General features: G+C 43.4%; 1 protein-coding gene across 6 annotated transcripts in view; it reads left to right on the forward strand.

Moving 5' to 3' along the window:
* Window positions 1–653: 653 nt before the first annotated feature.
* Window positions 654–18,404, forward strand: part of LOC103184813 (torsin-1A-interacting protein 2) — a 30,465-nt gene continuing 12,714 nt past the window's right edge. For 3 of the 6 annotated variants that reach the window (XM_042335527.1, XM_042335529.1, XM_042335528.1), the window contains exons 1-12: window positions 654–767; window positions 4,420–4,488; window positions 5,996–6,060; window positions 6,275–6,352; window positions 6,744–6,785; window positions 7,581–7,619; window positions 8,731–8,784; window positions 8,914–8,952; window positions 9,673–9,711; window positions 11,183–11,509; window positions 12,294–12,383; window positions 13,272–13,301. In XM_042335527.1, the coding sequence (XP_042191461.1) occupies window positions 8,934–8,952; window positions 9,673–9,711; window positions 11,183–11,509; window positions 12,294–12,383; window positions 13,272–13,301 (505 nt within the window). In that variant the 5' untranslated portion in view covers window positions 654–767; window positions 4,420–4,488; window positions 5,996–6,060; ... (3 more) ...; window positions 8,731–8,784; window positions 8,914–8,933. Of the gene's footprint in view, window positions 768–4,419; window positions 4,501–5,995; window positions 6,061–6,274; window positions 6,353–6,743; window positions 6,786–7,580; window positions 7,620–8,730; window positions 8,785–8,913; window positions 8,953–9,672; window positions 9,712–11,182; window positions 11,510–12,293; window positions 12,384–13,271; window positions 13,302–15,690; window positions 16,711–18,404 lie in introns of those variants that run through there. The other 3 variants (XM_042335525.1, XM_042335524.1, XM_042335526.1) reach the window with 3 other exon arrangements.

Genomic DNA, 18,404 nt, shown 5'->3' on the forward strand with positions numbered 1-18,404 from the left:
TTAGGATGCACCAAGACAGTAGAATAAGAAGTCATAGGTTTAGAGTTGCAAATGGTACGTTAACCAGAGGAACAAGTTGCCGGGAAGAGTGGTTGAGGCCAGGACGTTGGGTCGCATTTAAGCGATCCCTTTATGCGGAAGCTCGCTGGTGGAAGCAAAAAAAAAAGGGATCAACAACGCTTAATTGGAAACTTGATGCAGACGACGAAAAGGAACCGACGGGTCCGGGAGAGAGGAATGGACTTGTGTTTAGTGGGGGGCTGACGCCTGGAAGTCGTGAGAATCAAACGCAAGGATTATTATTATTGAGTAACCCAATAAACAATCTGAAGGACAGTTGTCATGGGGGTGGGGGGGGTTGGGGGGTGTAGGCATTGCTGTCTCCCACTGGAGGGTGTGCGGTCCCTTTAAGGCATTGTGTCACCGAAGAGGGGCGGGGTTTCTTTTTGACGGGCTGGCAGTCACCGGAAGTGACGATCGGCCCCGCACCGGTGGCCAAGCGGAAGCTGCTGGTGCCCCTCAAGCGGTCCGTCGCGAAATGAGTCCAGACAGTCCTCGCGCCGTGTCGTGTCCGGGCGGAAACAGGCGTCGGTTTGGAGCGGCCGCGCGGGTTGGAGTGCGGGCGTGCGCGTGCGCGGGCGCGCGATAGACAGACAGACAGAGAGGCGTCGCGCGCGCCAGTGAGTGAGTGAGTGAGTGAGGACGAGAGAAGATCATGGGGCGGAAATCGAGGAGGAAAACCACCCCCTCGGGCGGGGGTCTGACAGGTTAGGGTGTGGGGAGTGGCGGGGGGGCGGGGGGGGGGGGGCGGTGATTGGTCGTTTCCCAGATTTGCTGCCAGAAGAGAAGAGAAGAGAAGTGCTGAGGCCCGAGAGTGAGCACAGAAAATGTGTTCGTTTCCCCTCCTCCCCCTCACCCCCCCCTCACTCCCTCTCCCCCCCACACACACACACAATTTGAACTGCCAGGAAGTTGGTGCAAATATGACGCTGTTAAACTGTCAGCAGAGGCTTTGTTCATCTTCAGTGTGACTTGGCCGGTCCCTAAACACACGTGACAAGAGTTCAGTCTGTGTGTGTGTGTGTTTGTGTGTATGTGTTTGTGTGTTTGTGTGTATGTGTTTGTGTGTGTATGTGTTTGTGTGTATGTGTCTGTGTGTTTGTGTGTGTATGTGTATGTGTTTGTGTGTGTATGTGTCTGTGTGTTTGTGTGTGTGTGTCTGTGTGTTTGTGTGTCTGTGTGTTTGTGTGTGTGTGTGTTTGTGTGTGTATGTGTCTGTGTTTGTGTGTGTATGTGTCTGTGTGTTTGTGTGTGTATGTGTCTGTGTGTTTGTGTGTGTATGTGTCTGTGTGTTTGTGTGTGTATGTGTCTGTGTTTGTGTGTGTATGTGTCTGTGTGTTTGTGTGTGTATGTGTCTGTGTGTTTGTGTGTATGTGTCTGTGTGTTTGTGTGTATGTGTCTGTGTGTATGTGTCTGTGTGTTTGTGTCTGTGTTTGTGTGTGTATGTGTCTGTGTGTTTGTGTGTATGTGTCTGTGTGTTTGTGTGTGTATGTGTCTGTGTGTTTGTGTGTATGTGTCTGTGTGTTTGTGTGTATGTGTCTGTGTGTTTGTGTGTGTATGTGTCTGTGTTTGTGTGTGTATGTGTCTGTGTTTGTGTGTGTATGTGTCTGTGTGTTTGTATGTATGTGTCTGTGTATGTGTCTGTGTTTGTGTGTGTATGTGTCTGTGTTTGTGTGTATGTGTCTGTGTTTGTGTGTATGTGTCTGTGTGTTTGTGTGTGTATGTGTCTGTGTTTGTGTGTATGTGTCTGTGTGTTTGTGTGTGTATGTGTCTGTGTGTTTGTGTGTGTCTGTGTCTGTGTTTGTGTGTGTATGTGTCTGTGTGTTTGTGTGTATGTGTCTGTGTGTTTGTGTGTGTATGTGTCTGTGTGTTTGTGTGTGTATGTGTCTGTGTGTTTGTGTGTGTATGTGTCTGTGTGTTTGTGTGTCTGTGTGTTTGTGTGTTTGTGTGTCTGTGTGTTTGTGTGTGTATGTGTCTGTGTGTATGTGTCTGTGTGTTTGTGTGTGTATGTGTCTGTGTGTCTGTGTGTCTGTGTGTTTGTGTGTCTGTGTGTTTGTGTGTTTGTGTGTCTGTGTGTTTGTGTGTATGTGTTTGTGTGTGTATGTGTCTGTGTTTGTGTGTGTATGTGTCTGTGTGTTTGTGTGTGTATGTGTCTGTGTGTTTGTGTGTGTATGTGTCTGTGTGTTTGTGTGTGTATGTGTCTGTGTGTTTGTGTGTGTATGTGTCTGTGTGTTTGTGTGTGTATGTGTTTGTGTGTGTGTTTGTGTCTGTGTTTGTGTCAGGCTCCCAGAATGTCTGTCCTCTGTGAGATTCACACACAATTTCCTGCCGCACATTATACACACACACACACACACTTTTTTTGCTGGGGGGGGGAATAAAATATTAAAGTGCTGGGGAAATTCCCCACCAGCCCCATGGAATTCCCCAGCAGTCGTTTCAAAATTGCTCACCCACTAAATTGCCCTTCCATCATCTTCATAGCAATTAAGGTTAATTGGGATTTGATGAACTGATTTTAAGGGCAACTGCAACTCGTGGAATCTTGTGGCAGTCGTGGTTAGGGCTCCCGCCTCGCAAGCGAGAGGACCCGGGTTCGATTCCCGGAGAACCAGAGGGTAGGGGAGAAATATTTTGTGCCCCAGAGAGATGTCACGATCTGGAATCCCCCGCCTGAATGGGTGGTGGGAGCAGATTTGGTCGAGGCTTTCAAAAAGGAATTGGATAGGTATTTGAAAAGGAAAAATTAACAGAGCTCTGGGGTAAGAGTGGGGGGAGTGGGATAAGTTGGATAGCTCTTTCAAAGAGCCGGCACAGGCCTGATGGGCCGAATGGCCTCCTTCTGTGCTGTAAAATTCTTTGATTTCATCTGCAGTTGCCAAGCAGTCACTGTTTCGGCAGTGACGCTATCCTATCTGTAGCCGGGCCTCGTCAGACTGGCTACGGTTACGTCACACACATGGAACCTGGCAGCTAAAGATACGTACCGTCACTAACACCTGCCCATTTTATATTTTTTTGAAATTTTATTCTCGCTTAATGTTTCTGGATGTAGGATAAAAGTGCCCCCTTTGAATCCAGTCCCCACCAGTGAAAATTCCTTAAAAAATGCCCTATTACAGAGTGTCCACAAAGTCATGTTACCCCAAGTTTTTTTTTCACGCAGTGCATTACCAATAACTGAAACATGTGGAAGAATAATGACAATTGTTTTTAGAATCACTTAATTGAATTCAGTACAAGTTTTTAACTGTCTTTAGACATCCGGGGATCAGTGTGTGTGAGTACCATAGTTAATGATAATGATCCGTCGCCATGTTCGGTGCGACATCTTCTGTAACATATTGGAGTGAGGAAGCGGACTGCAACTCTGACAGCTTGTTTCAGCTCATCTGTAGTCTCCTATTGCTATTTTGGAACAGCGGATAACAGGACTTGGTGGACGCCCTGTACACTACTTCTCTTTTTAATGTTTATTCAACGGGGGGGAGGGGATAACTGAACATCACCGTACGCCAACCCACATGGAGCCAATCCACATGCATGGCATTGGGTGCGTCAAATTGAGACTGCATTTCTGTGTGTGTGTCTGACTCTGTTTCTCTGTTACGTACCTTCTTCCCCCCGCAACCCCTCACGTGTACACACACATACACACAATTTTATTCTGCTTCCCCATTTTGAAGGAAGCGGTTGAAATTGAGAGGGTGCAGGGTACGAGACACATACACGAGAAGAAATGCTGGCTAAATTTGGTTATTTCACTGGAGCAGAGGAGAGGGGTACTCTGTCCAGCGCCTTGGGACGTCCTCCCGACGTGAAAGGCGCCATACAAATGTAATCTTGTTGTTGTTAGCGCACTCACCTCGCAAGAGAGATAACTCGGGTTCGATTCCAGGGGAGGTGAAACCATAGAACCATAGAATTATACAGCACAGAAGGAGGCCACTTGGCCCATTGTGTCTGTGCTGGTTCTTTGAAAAGAGCTATTCAAATCAATCCAACTCCTCCGCTCTCTCCCCATAGCCCTGCAAACTTGTCCTCGCTACCCTGGGGAAGTTTCCTTACTCCACATGCCTCTGTTCACTTAGCAGTAAGTAGGAATATGATTGTTAGTCAATTGGTAGATCAGTTTCTGGGGATAATTTGGTCACTTAATCCACGACTGTTTGTAGGACACTTCTGTGTTGAAATGACTGCCGCGATTCTCCCACAAAATATACAGCCGACTCACTCTATAGTATATTACGTGAAGTACTTTGAGACGTCTCAGCGAAGTGATAAGAAGCCATTGTTATTATTAAAAAGTTGCTTTGAAGGAAATCATCTATATCATGACTGTTTCTTAACTTCTTTCAGCCCAGAATCCTGCTTCACCATCAAAGAAATCTTTACGTGAAGATCAAAAACCTAGAGAAGTTGAGCAAGGTACACTGGACGGTAAAGAACCTTGCGCCCTCGGAATTGCTTGATATGAGTGGGTTTAGCCTTTGAAAGCTCGTAATTATTGCCTCCGTGGGGAGGCACAAAGTGTTGGGCACTAGGAGTGTGTCAAGGAGTGTAAAAATTCGGGTGTTTGAATGAATAAGCACTTTGAGACATCCTCCTGATGTGAAAGGCACCATATGATTATAAATTGTATTGAGCCCAGAAACATCTAGTTACAGTGCATCATTTGCTGAGCAGACATGGGGGCGAAGGGGGTAGGAAGTGGAGAGAGAGTGTGCATGTTTCAATCTTTGGCATTGTCATGGGCCTGTCCGCACAATGCCGCAGGTAGAGGGTGTCTGTGAGTGGTAAGAGTGGTGTTTGTGTCTGTATGTGAGTCTCTGTGTGTGGGCAGTGATGGCAAGCTATTCCGCTGTGCTGGGTATCACAGCCAAGCCCAACCACAACCTCATCTAACTCACACGTTCCCAGAGTGGTTGCTGGGGAGTGATCAGGAGCGGGGACGCTGTCTAATTAACCCCTCTCTATCCCACTGACGTGGGAGCAGCATTCAAATCTGGGATCCTGTATACATTGACCTTGTTTTGTAAACATGACGTGCAGTGTATAATGCTTCGTGGCTGCAACTCTGTGTGGTGTGTAGATTAACTGATTTGCAAAAACTAAAACAGGTTTTGTATTTGTAACCAAGGCACAAATGTAGTTTGGCACCTCGTTCCTCCTGTCTTGCTTGCTCACACTGCATTGCTCGCAAGCAAGAGGACCTGGGTTCAATTCCCGGGCGGGGTGAAACCTTAGGCAAGTTTCCTTACTCCACACGCCTCTGTTTGCCTAAATGTAAGTAGGAGCGCAATAATGCCTCAAAAAAAAATTGGTCACTCAATCTATGACTGCTTGTGGGACAGTGCTGTGCACAATTGACTGTAGTGTTCGCCCGTAAAATCACAATCAATCCAGTTTATAATATATTCTGAAGCGCTTTTAGACGTGTCAACGATGTGATAAGGTGCTATATCAAATGCTAGGATTATTATTATCAAATCCTCTCCTTGATTTCTCTGTTCTCCTCTGTTTCTCTGGCTCCGGTCTCCTCCACATCCCCCGCCCCAACCGCCCTACCATCGGTGGTCGGGCCTTCAGCCTCTCAGCCCCGAGGCTCTGGAACTCCATCCCCCAGTGCCTTCGCCTTGCCCCCTCCCTTTCCTCCTTCATCGTCATCTGCAGAATCTGGGAGAAAAGCAAACATTATCAAGAGCAAACATTATCGACCTTTCTCTTTGACTGTGCCTTCAGCTCCCCTCTCGACTCTCTACACCCTCCTCGCTCCCTCCCTTCCCTCCCCTCACCCTGACCATTTCCCCCCTGCTCGGGTCCTGACCCAACTCTCCAGCGCCTTGGGACGTCCTCCCGATGTGAAAGGCGCTCTATAAATAAAATCTTGTTGTTGTTGTTGTTGATGGTGGCTGATTGTGATTCATTTCTGTAGATCGGAGACCAAATCTACAAAAGAAACCAGAACGGAAAATGAGCCACAAGAAAGCACTGGGGAAGGTACAGTATATGTAGTATATGTGCCAAATGCAACCACCAGTTTCAGTGCATAAGGAAATATAGCCTGGATGTGAGGAGAGCCAGCTGTAGTCGTTAGAAGTTAAGGCAGGGCTTTGAAATTCATTCTAAAGAAGACAGAATGTTTACTGGTTGTGTTCCGGGTCAGGGTCAGCAGTAAATCTACCTGCATTGACGGTCACGCTGTTATACACAGGTTCCTCAGCTGTGAACAGGAGCAGTCTTTCTAAAGCAGTAACAACTCGCCCTCCAATAAAGAGGAGGAGATTGCCCGGTAAGATCAATCACATTGTGTTCTCGTGATCAATAATTTGTATTCCCTGAATCAATCACCTGTTATATGTTACATTTCTCTGCACAAACAGTTTCTGTGTGTGTATTGCAGGTTATCTATGTGTAATACAATGTGTGTGTGTGTGTATAACAGGTTATCTGGTTGTGTCATACAAGAGGTATGTATGTGATTTACAGATTATGCGTTTAATACAGCTGTATATGAATTACAGGAGTTGTGTGTGTAATATAAACTGTTTGTGTGTATAATAAATGTGTGTAAGCAATAAGGACTATGTATGGAAGGGGATACAATCTGTTATTGTGCGTAATACACCTTAAAGTGAAATTCCGTTAATTAATTGACTTGATAATGTTTGCTTTTCTCCCAGATTCTGCAGATGACGATGGAAGTCCAGCCAAAGTTTTGAAAGGTAAGCTCTTTCCGAATGCTAATAGTCCTTCCTGTTACAATTCCACAAGGAATAAGGTACACCACCACACAGTGAATGTCTTCCAAGTTATTTAATGTAATCAGTCTCAATCCAACTTACACCTTCTACAATGTATCTCCCAACACCTTCACCCGACCTCAGTCTCACTTTAATAATCTGGTTGAGTTCAGTCCATCAGGGATTAACAACCTATATCAGTCAGACTATTAATTTACACCTGGTATCTATGAATCTAACAGTTCTCCTCAATTTTTGTTCAAGTAATCTACAGTTCAAGTTTCCTATAAGAAAATCCAGCTAATTGTGCCCAGGTATCACCTTGGCTCAGTTGGTATAATTCTTGCCTCTGAGTCAGAAGGTTGAACGTTCAAGCCCCAAACTGGGACTTGACCTCCTAGTCTAGGCTGACACTCCAGTGCAGGGCTGGGGGAGTGATACATTGCTCAAGATGCCATACTTCAGATTTAGGAATGCTTGCATTTTGATGCGTTCAGATTTGATGTTAATTGAAGTCCCATCTGCCTGTTCAAATGGATGTTAAAGATCCCATGGCACTATTGCAAAAGGGAAGAGTTTCTCCCAGTGTCGTGGCCAACAATTCCCCAGATAAATTGGTCATTCACTTCATGACCGTTCAAGGGGCCTTGCTGTATGCAAAATGGTTGTTGCATTTGCGCACCAATGCACAGTCACTTCACTTAAGGCAGTTCTTATTGATAATATTCGTCACGTTCTACTTGTAGACTTGACATGTCTATTCTGTCTTCCCTCTAGAAGGAGAAGAGGAAATTGACTCCGAAAGCACTTCTCAAGGTACATCCGTTCAAAAATCACTTGCTAATGTTATTGTGATTGTAAAGGCGTGAAAATACCTTCAGATGTGAGCCGTGCGAGAATCCAGCCCAGAGACACTTGGTATCATATCGTCGAGACGTCTCATGGAATATATTGTAATTGACTGAATATTTGTGGGTGAAGAGCGCCACCCAAATGCACACAGGAGCTATCGCCAGGCCAGGAGCATTGTGTCAATTCACCTAATATAAAGTGAGATCATTGGACACCTCTCTTAAAGAGAAATATTTATGGAAAATATCCATTTTCACTTTTCTCATTTAGGAAGAGGGCAGGTAATCTTTGTATCCCTGTGAGAGAACAACATGTTTCCATAATGCATCATGAGGTGTTAGTCCAGCTCAGTTATTAATGTGCTCACCTCTTGGTCAGAAGGTTGCAGGTTCAGGTATAGCATCAGAAATTTTGAGAACCATTATACTGCATTCTTCAGGTGGATGTTACAGATCCCATGACGCTCTTTGAAAAGATAAGGGAGTTTTTTCCCAACTGTCCTGGCCAACAATCCTCCAATTAGAATGGTCATTCACCTCCTGGCTGGTAGTGAGGTGTAAGTGGAAAATTGGCTGCCTTCTTTGCCTTCAAATTAATAGAAATTACCATGAAGTGTTTTGAAACGTTTCAAAATAAGGCGCTAATTCAAATGCATTGTTATTTTTACAACAATAATAACCCTTGCATCTGAAGTGGTGCCTTATGATGAAATGTTCGGATGAGAGGTTAAGCCGAGGTCCCATCTGTCTGATCAGGTGGACTTAAAAGGCACTATTCAAGAAGAGAAGGGAGTTTCTCTCCCAGTGTCCTGGCCAACAATCCCCCCAATAAAATTGGTTACTCACTCCATTGCTGTTTGTGGGACATTGCCTGTGCTTAAATTGGCTGCTGCATTTTGTCCACAAAATACACAGTCACTTCACTTTACAGTATATCCCATGAAACGCTTTGCGATGGCTCAACGTGATAAGGCTCTGTATCAAATGCAAGGATTATTATTTGCATACCAGGCAAAAAGGCAAAGAATGCCTATTATTATTCATTTGGGCCTGAAATTCACATGATCTTCCTACAGATCACAAGACCGACAAAGGTGTCCCAGCACTTCCTAAGAATTCAGAAGATAAAGGTAAAGTGTTCATGTGTCTGGATTGTGACCCATTCCTCTTAAAAGATTTTCCATGATTTCAGTCGTCTCTAAATTGTCAGGTTTTGTTATGCGTAGACTTCAAAAGTATTTGTTGTGTCTTTTCTTTAGAAGAAGATGATCTGGACAATATGGATGTTGCACCTCCAGGTACGTCCATTGCAGGAATCACAGAATCCTTACAGCACAGAAGGAGGCCATTCAGCCCACTGTGTGTGTTCCGGCTCTTTGAAAGAGCTATCCAATTAGTCCACTCTCTCGCTCGTTCCCCACAACCTTGCAACTTTTTTATTTTCAAACATCTATCCAATCCTCCTTTGAAAGTAATTTTCCTTCCCTGGAGTAATAGTCCCGTCAAAAATAAATAAATAAAAAATAAAAAATGAATAGATTGGTCATTCAATTAACAACTGCCTGTGGGACACTGCTGTGCACATTGGCTGCGGTGTTTCACCCACAAAATATACAGTCACTACACTTTATATTCTGTGAAGTGCTTTGAGATGTCTCAAAAGACTTGATAAGGGGCTATATTAAATGCAAGCATTATTATTATTGAATCTGCTTCCACCACCCTTTCAGGCAGTGGATTCCAGATCGTAACAACTCCCTGGGGAAAAAAAATTCTGCCAAATATCCACCCGTGGAAACCGTGGAAACAGTTTCTCCTTATTTACTCTATGAAAGCCCCACATAATTTTTAACATCTCTATTAAATCTCCCCTTAACCTTCTCTGCTCTAAGGAGAACAGTACCAGCTTCTCTAGACTCTCCACATAACCAAAGTCCCTGGTAGCTGATCTCCTTGTCTAAATTTCCGGGTTTTGTTATGGATAGGCTTCAAAAGTATTTGTTGTGTCTTTTTTTTAGAAGACGATGGTCTGCACGATATGGAAGTTGAACCTCCAGGTATGTCCATTGAGGAATCTAATCTCATCCGATTGCCATCTTCTCATTCATTGTGTTACTGTGATTTGCTTGAAGATTAATTTATAATTTGTATTTAAGAGCTATGACCCAGCACTTGTTTATTGTTAAACGAAGAGTAGGTTTGCACAAGTGGAGAGCTGGCATATCACATGCAAAATAGGCTTAGTTGGTCTCTTTCTAGGCTTGCAGAGGCACCTTCAGTGTGAGTCTGAGTTGTTCAGACTGGGACGGTCTGGGACTGTCCCGGGTTAACTGGTTGCAATTTAGCAGCAGTTGATTGTCCGACAATTGTGGAGTTCTGCAGCTCAGTGGTTAGAGCACTCGCTTTGCAAGTGAGAGACCTGAGTTCAATTCCAGGCACAGGGCGAAACCTTGGGCAAGTTTCCTTACTCCACACGCCTAATAATAATCCCTCCAAAACAAAACAATAATAAATTGGTCACTTTCAATCTATGACTGTTTGTGGGACATTGCTGTGCGCAATTGGCTGCCGCGTTCGCCCACAAATATACAGTCAATTCACTTTACAGTGTGTTCTGTGAAGCGCTTTGGGACGTCCTCCCGACGTGAAAAGCGCTATATCAAATGCAAGGATTATTATTATTATTATAGTGTTCCTCATCTTGAGGAGGGGGAAAATATTTTACCAATGTTCCCGTCCTCATCACTTTCGAGTGAACCCTCCCTGAGAATGTGATTTGAAACATTTTCAACATAAGCTGCTATTTCAAATCCAAGGGTTATTATAATTGTTATTTTTACAATATGGCGCATTTGAAATGGTGCCTTATGTTGAAACTTTCGCATGAGACGTTAAGCCTGTTCAGGTGGATGTTAAAAATCCCATGGCACTATTCGAAAAGAGAAGGGAGTTTCTCCCTGTGTTCCTGGCCAACAATCCCCCAAATAAAATTGGTCACTCATTCCTTGATTGTGATCCCTCACTGAAAGTGGGTCCGTGAGGGTGGAATCGAGCTCAACTGTGAATGCACCGATACTCGAGCAGCCTGTTGAAACTAAAATGTCTTGGCTTACACATAAAAGGATTGCGACGAGAGCCAAGTCCCATTGTGTAAGCAGCCAGGAGATGAGAAAAGAAAAGATGGTTACCCTTTTTTGAAGAAAAGTATAGCCGATATGGCTGCACCCTCACTCCAGATCTATAACTTTGCATCTATCACCCTAGACCTTCTCCTTTGGTCAAAACTGAGCTCCAAACTTTTCCCTTTGCCAACTATTTTACAGCAATAGTTGCTTTGTGCCTGGCATGAGTGGACTTATTTGTTATTATTTGCTTTCCAGACAAAAAAATGTCCTCATCTATTATTGATTCTGAGCTGAAGTTTCCGTGATCTTCCTGCAGATCAGGTCCTTTCAGCACCAGTGTGACTGTTTTCTTCCTGCCATTTTACATGAGTTCCTGAAGGCTGTCCTGGTTGCTGTCTTACAGATATCTCCCTACCTGAGGACAGAGCTGGGGAGGATTTAGGCGAATATTCAGGAGGAACATCGCTATTGAACTATTCTGTGATAAAAACATCGCAATATTCTGGGATAAAGCCGTCCGAATATTCTGGGGTAAAGCCATCGGAATATTCTGGGACAACAGGATCTAAACATTCTGGGATAACAGAGTCGAAATATTCTAGGATAAAGTCACCAGAATTTTCTGGGATAACAGGATCAAAATATTCTGGGGGAACATTTCCATCGAAATATTCTGGGATAAAAGCACCGGAATATTCAGGGAGTGCATCCAAACGTTCAGTGGTCTCAGGTACTGTTTACTTGACGTATGACCCATTGTGTGACTATGTTGTGCAACTACATAATTGTGGTGTGTTTTGGAATTGCAAAGTGGTGGTGTGTTGCGTGACTGGTGTATCGTGCATGGCGATCTGTTGCTTGTATAGATCTAAACCAGGCGAGGAGCACCTTGGACACAAAATCCCCCGGGTGGGAACATTGGAGATGTAATTTTCTTTAGAAGGAATTGGACTGCAATTACTTTTACAGTATAGTACAGTGACGGGTGAACAGATCATATATTCCTGCTCCAATCAACATTGGGTCTGAGCAATCTCCAGCCTGTGCTTTGTTTAACAGTGATGTTGACTTGAAATTGCATTGAAAACTGCAGCACACTGGAGTGCCCATGTAGAATGTGAGCTCAAGTCCCAATACAATGTTTTACCACTGAGCCAAACTAACACTGCAAGTCTCCGAGTGAGTACCTTTAGCTTTCAATGAAGTCTCTGCAGATACAGTAAACCTCACATAAGTCGTATCAGTTGGAAGCATATATTTAATATGACTTATGCAAAGTATGAATTATATCAAACTTGCATAGAATGTAAACTGTTGAACCGGACTTGGGCAGATGTAAATATACGACTTATACAGATCAGACTTTTCTGAGTTTTTACAGTATTTGTGTTTTGATTCAAAATACTTTTATAATTGAAAATATTCTAGAGGTAAATGTGGCAGATTTCTTTTTTCAGTTGAGAGGCTGAAATATTGCACTAAACAAATAATCTATGTTTCCCCTCTTCGATTAGGTGTTGGCAATCAAAGAAATACCCAGCGGAACATCAGGACTCCGAATGTCTATGCTCCTGGAAATTCGTTTGTTAAGCATGGCGCCTCTGGTAAGTGCAACACAACTATTTGCGAATGCTGCAGTTTGACCTTTTTTTACTCTCACTCTTGAGAGCTGGTTCTACTTGATTTAATCCAGGTCATTCTTTGCATCGAGAATTGGGTTGAAAAATGTTTTTTTAACCTCTTCCCTTTGATTTGTTTTTGTTTTCTCATGAGTATTGCTCCACAGGCCTCCTCCAGGATGGCCGTTATCCATTTGAGAGTTTTGAAACCCAATGCTCACATGCATGTTTTTGTCGACCTGGTTCAGTTGGTAGCACTCTTGCCTTTGAGTCAGAAGGTTGTGGGTTCAGTCCTTATGTTGGGACTTTTAATTCAAAGTTTACCTACCCTGGGTCTCCAGTGTGGTGCTGCATTGCCGCAAGTGCAATAAGGTGCAATATCAAGGATTATTATTATATTGTCATGGTTGGAGGTGCCATCCTTAGGATGAGAAATTAAACTGAGGTTCTGTCTGCCTGTTAAGATGGACGTTAAAGATCCGATGGTACAATTAAAAAAAAAGGGGAGTTTTTCCCAGTATCCTGGCCAGAAAATTAGTTATGTGCTTCATCGGTGACGTCATTGCTATGTGCAAATTAGGTGTCATGTTGTTTGCATAAAGCACAACCATTGCACTTTATACTTGTCCTGAAAGCGAACTGAGACATCATTGTGCTGATGTGAAAGGCCTATATCAAATCAAATATATATCAAATACGAAGATTGAGGATTATGTGTAATGATAAGGATTATTATTATTATCACTGTACTACCCATGAATATGTGTCTGGAAGTGATAAGGATTGCCAGGCCCGTGAAAACTACAAAATGTGCACGTTCACTGTTCCTGGAGAATTATTGAAAAGCTATAAAACTGTCTTTCTCTCTTTTAGTTCGTGGATGGGAGCAAACACCAGAAAAAGGTAAACCTCGACCAAAATCTATTTGACTAACCACACTTGCTATTGTATGGCAACAACAACTTGCATTCACATAGGCTAATGTCTCTGTGCACTTTACAGGGATGGAGCAAGGGGGGAAGGGGAGGTGGCCATAAGCACATTTGGAGAGATAAGATTTTATAACATCACTGACCAAGTGTGGAACCGAGGTTCAATTCGTGATCTGTGCTCAGCTAACTGATCCCAGATAGCACAGGGGATTGGATGCTGAAATTGGTGCGCTTGTGTTTTTTTAATAGTTCATGTGATTTGAAATCTCTTCCCCCTTAAACTTTACACATTGAATAGAAAGTTAACGTTCTGTAATCCTTTGGGATCAGTCATGCTTCATCAAAGTCTCAACAACGTGTGCCCTAATACTATTTGGACTTAGGTAAGCAGGGTTCCCCACCCAGGGATTGAGTGCACACTCCATTCGAAATGCAGGGAAATTTCCAAGAGTGATTAACATACAAGAGCTATATCAAATGGAAGCATTATTATTATTATATGTGGAATTCTCAGTCTGCTTTCAATACTCTTAAGCATGGTGACAGGTTTCTGATGTATTAAATACTTGGCCGACTAAAATTCACTGTAAATTTTTCTGTTGCAAATCTATGTTTTTCTGTGATGTGCACGGGTCTGACTAGTGCATTGCAAAGCTCAACTTGCAGTTTCTGCTGTGCTGTTCTGCGCTCCATATCCTAGCATTCTGTTGGCTTTTTAAATTGCTTTTTCACTGACATTGAAATTGGCATGTTCACGGGTTTCTTTAAATGTTGCTTTGCACTAACTCATTTCTGTCCATTGTACACTTGAGGTCCATACGGTCCATACCTGTCATTGTTAAATTCAATCTGTCATGTGTCTGCCCAATTGCCTAAAGATTTTCGGGGCAAAAGCGAAACCGTAGGCATGTTTCCTTGCTCCACACGCCTTTAGCAGTAAGTGGGAGCCCGGTTGTTAGTCGATTGATTGCTTTTCAAGGGTAATAATCCTTCAAAAAATAGTAATTGGTCACTCACTTCATGGCTGTTTGTGGGACACTGCTGTGCACAATTGTCTGCCGCGTTTCGCCCACAAAAGACACAGTCAATCCACTTTAGAGTATTTTCTGTGAAGTGCTTTGAGACGTCTAGAAGACGTGAAAGGCGCTATATCAAATGCAAGGATTATTATTATTTTGCACCACTCTTGTCTCCACCGTTCCCCCAAGTTGTCTTGTCATCAAATGTGGTCAGCTTACTGGTAATCTCAGTTTCAAGGTTATTTGTTCGGAAACAATAAGGGTCTGAGCACTAGCCTCAGTGGGACTCCACTCAACATTGGCCCTGAATCTGACATCACTTATCTCACAAGCGCTTTTACTTCTCTTTTTTTAAACCGATTTCTTATTCAGTCCCATGCACTACCCTTAATTCCTGTGGTTTTTGATTTGGAAGAAGAAAGGAAACCGTGAAGCTTCAGTGTCCCTGTCTAGTCAGGTCTGCCCTACTTTGCGGGTTTAAGGACGTGATCTGTCTCTACATGCCGAAGCCTACAGACTGCCCTGGGTTCGATTCCCGGGCAGAGTGAAATGCTAGGCAAGGTTCCTTACTCCACACTCCTCTGTTTACCTAGCAGTGAAGCAGGAACACATTTGGCGTATCGCTTATTAATATTAACACTGCCTTGAATTACTGCTCATTGACATCAGACTGAGACAGTTGTCCCCCTTGTCTCTTTACTCCCCTTCCCTTTGTGCCCTTGGGAATCCCTTATCTGATGTTCAACTAACTGAGCCTGGCATTGACTCAAGTTTTCTGAATCTCTAAATGATCTGTGTTGCGTAGAATGCCTCTATCTGCTTCATCGGTATCAACTTCAAATAGCTTTATCAGATATGTTCATCCCCTTCTAAATCTGTGCTGGCCACAGCATATTTTAAGATATTCCTGTACAAATGTTCCTAACACTTGGAATGGTTTCAGTTATTTTGCATGCTGCTGACATCAAGCTGATGGTGTGTGAATGCCTGAATCAGTTTGTCACCCTATTTAAATATAGTTGTGACATTCGCCTATTTTGAGTCCGGTGGATTCTCATCCATGCTTAGAAACTCTTAAATAACGACCAGTGACCCTCATATTTTCACCAGCTTTCCCTTTCTCAAGTACGATTCAACGCAGGAACACTTTAACCACCCTCTTTTCTGCAAGTTCCTCTAACGCTTCATTCAGAATCCTTTGGGATTTGCAATTAACGATTTGAAAAGGGCAGATACTATGATCTTGTGTGTGACCGAATCCTGCACTGGGTCCGATAAACTTCTGACCCATTTTTTAAAAAAAGCACCTGAATTTATTATATCCGTCTTATCTTTTCAAAGGCACCAAATCATTCTTATGGAAGTTGGGAATTCCAATAATGGGATTAATTGCAGCTTTGGTTATATGGCTATATTTTGTTGGGAATCGTGAGGAGCTCTCTTCTCCAGGGATGGAAAAGGTGACGGAATCTTTCCTGGAGATGCTGAAGGAGACCCAGCGGAGATTCCCACACCAGGAGCCGCAGTTGTGGGCAAGGAGCACAGTCCTTTTGAAGAAGCACTTGGGCGCTACCACCCACTCCGAGCCGTCCATCTTGATGTTCGCGGCCGCTCTGGACGCAGAGAAGACCATGAGGTGCCTGAGCCGCAGTATCGCTGGGGCTTACGCCTCAGCGCTCGGCTCCACCGCTGTCGAGATTGACGGCTCTGGTAAGAACCTGCTGGACAGCGACAAAGTGAAGATGGAAATTGATCAGCGGCTGTCGTCGGAGTTCAACGAAGGCAAAAAGGCCGCCGTCATCCACCACTTCCAGGACCTGCCACCCCCGTCCACCCTCCTGTTCTACAAGTACTGCGACCACGAAAACGCAGCCTTCAAGGACGTCTCCCTCCTGATCACGATCTTACTGACGGAGGAGAGGCTGCAGACAAACATGTCCTTCCCCGCGGCGGAGGAGAAAGTCCGCGATTTCTTGTTGAAACGTTTTTTTGAAGCTCAGGATCCTGGCACCATGAATATGGACAAGCTGAGCGGATTATGGAGCCGCATTGCCCATCTGGTGCTGCTCGTGGGGCCTGAGCAGGAATATGAGGAGAACGGGTGTAAGGGACCTGTGAGTGGGATTCCAAACGACATTGACGGAAATGTGCTGCACTCAGCCTGAAATGCAGAGGAAGCTACAGGGGTCTGTAGCTGATCACCAAGGGACTCATTTTGGCTGCGTGTCAAAGTTACATAACCAAGTTGATGATCTTTTAAAAAATCCCTCCAAATCAGATGCTACTTGGGCAGTTATTGGTATTTTAATGTTGATGAGAGTTATGTGTTTTTATATATATATATATATATAGAGAGAGAGAGAGAGATATACATTTAGGAGCTAATCAGCTTTTTTTAAAAAAAGGTCCCTTGTTGGAAATTCTGGTGTCTGAATGTTTTACTGTTTTTTTTTCCCCTCAAAAATGTGAGGGGAAAAATGTGGTAACTCAATCCTTGACCGTTATTAAGACATTGCTGTGCGCAATTGGCTGCCACATTTCGTCCGCAAAATACACAGTTAATCTACCTTACAATATATTTTCTGAAGCGCTTTGACACGTCTCAATGACGTGATAAGGTGCTATATCAAATGCAAGGATTATTATTATCATTATTATTATCATTTCCGACCTTCATATCATCCGTGGCATCAACCCACAGCAAAGTAGCAAGTAACAATGCAAGTATGAGGTGCTGCACTGGTGCAGTGTGTTGAAGCACTTGTGCATGAGGCAACAGAGGAGATGGAGAGAGAGAGAGAATTGTTTCTCTGACCTCTTAACATGAGGAAAATTCAGCTTTGAAAGAGCCATCCAGCTTGTCTCACTCCCCCGCTCTTACCCTATAGCCTGCAAATTTTTCCTTTTCAAATACATCCCCTCTCTAACACCTTTCTATTCCCTTCTCCCTCATATATGCGTTTATATTCAAACTCTGTGACTTTCCCACATGCGATGAGTTTCGAGTGTCTGACAGCACATGAAAGACAGACATTGAGGAAGAGGAGTCACAGCACAGAATTGACAATAGCTAATTCTTGAGAGATTGTAGAAATGCAACCGGTCATTTCTCTGACTGAGCATAAAGCGACAGCTAAGGAGAAGGTGGCGTGAAGAATATATACCCTTTTTATACCAAGCTAGGGACTGACTTTAAAAATATTTCACTCCCCCCCGTCCCACCCCCGCATTTCTTTTTTTGCAGAGTATTTTTTAAAAAATTCTAAACCCGTTTTATAGTTCACACATTTTCTAGTTTTTTTTAATATAGATGTTCTGATAAGAATTATGTAAGTATGAATATTGCCTCTGCTGTACTGTTCTGATCTGTCTGGGAGCAAGCCTGTGTTCGTTCAACTAAACGGGAGAATTGAATGGTGTGGGATTAACCCTTGAGAGTACGTGGGCTATCTGTGCTCTCCTGTCCAATGGAGGTAAAGCAGGATTTCTTGCATAGGATGTCACATTGGAACAATCCTGATGGCCTGTTGGGTAAAGGCACTGGCCCTCACACGTAACGTTGAGAGCAATCGAATCTCAGCAAGAGTCCACACAGCAGAGGAGGGGAGAAAATTGGCAATCATTAAAAATGTTGTATTAAAAAAAATTTATAGCATAAAAGGTTTTTTAGAAAATACCAATTATTTTCTTATGTGTCTAAGCAAGCCGCAATAAACCTGCCTTTTGTTAAAACCATTCAAATCTTTCTAAAGTGTGACAGAAATTGATTTATATGATTTGCTTTTAAAAGAATCATGTCTCATTTTATGTGTTTGTCTCACAAAGAGTAAAAATGATCAGTGATTTGTGATTTGTCTGTTCCCGTTTTTGAAGGTGTGAAAATAAATTTCTATTTCTTTCTTATTCCTGTGTATTTTGTGTTCATTGAATATCAGAATCTTCCAGGATAAATCAGCCAGAGTTCCTGCTCATGAGCACTATCCAGTACCCTGCTGGAAAGTGCATCCGTGTGGACATTTAGTAAACACAGCAAGAAGGTTGGCTGTGATGCCTCC

Source organism: Callorhinchus milii, unplaced genomic scaffold, assembly GCF_018977255.1.
Source record: "Callorhinchus milii isolate IMCB2004 unplaced genomic scaffold, IMCB_Cmil_1.0 Scaffold5, whole genome shotgun sequence".
Lineage (NCBI taxonomy): Eukaryota > Metazoa > Chordata > Chondrichthyes > Chimaeriformes > Callorhinchidae > Callorhinchus > Callorhinchus milii.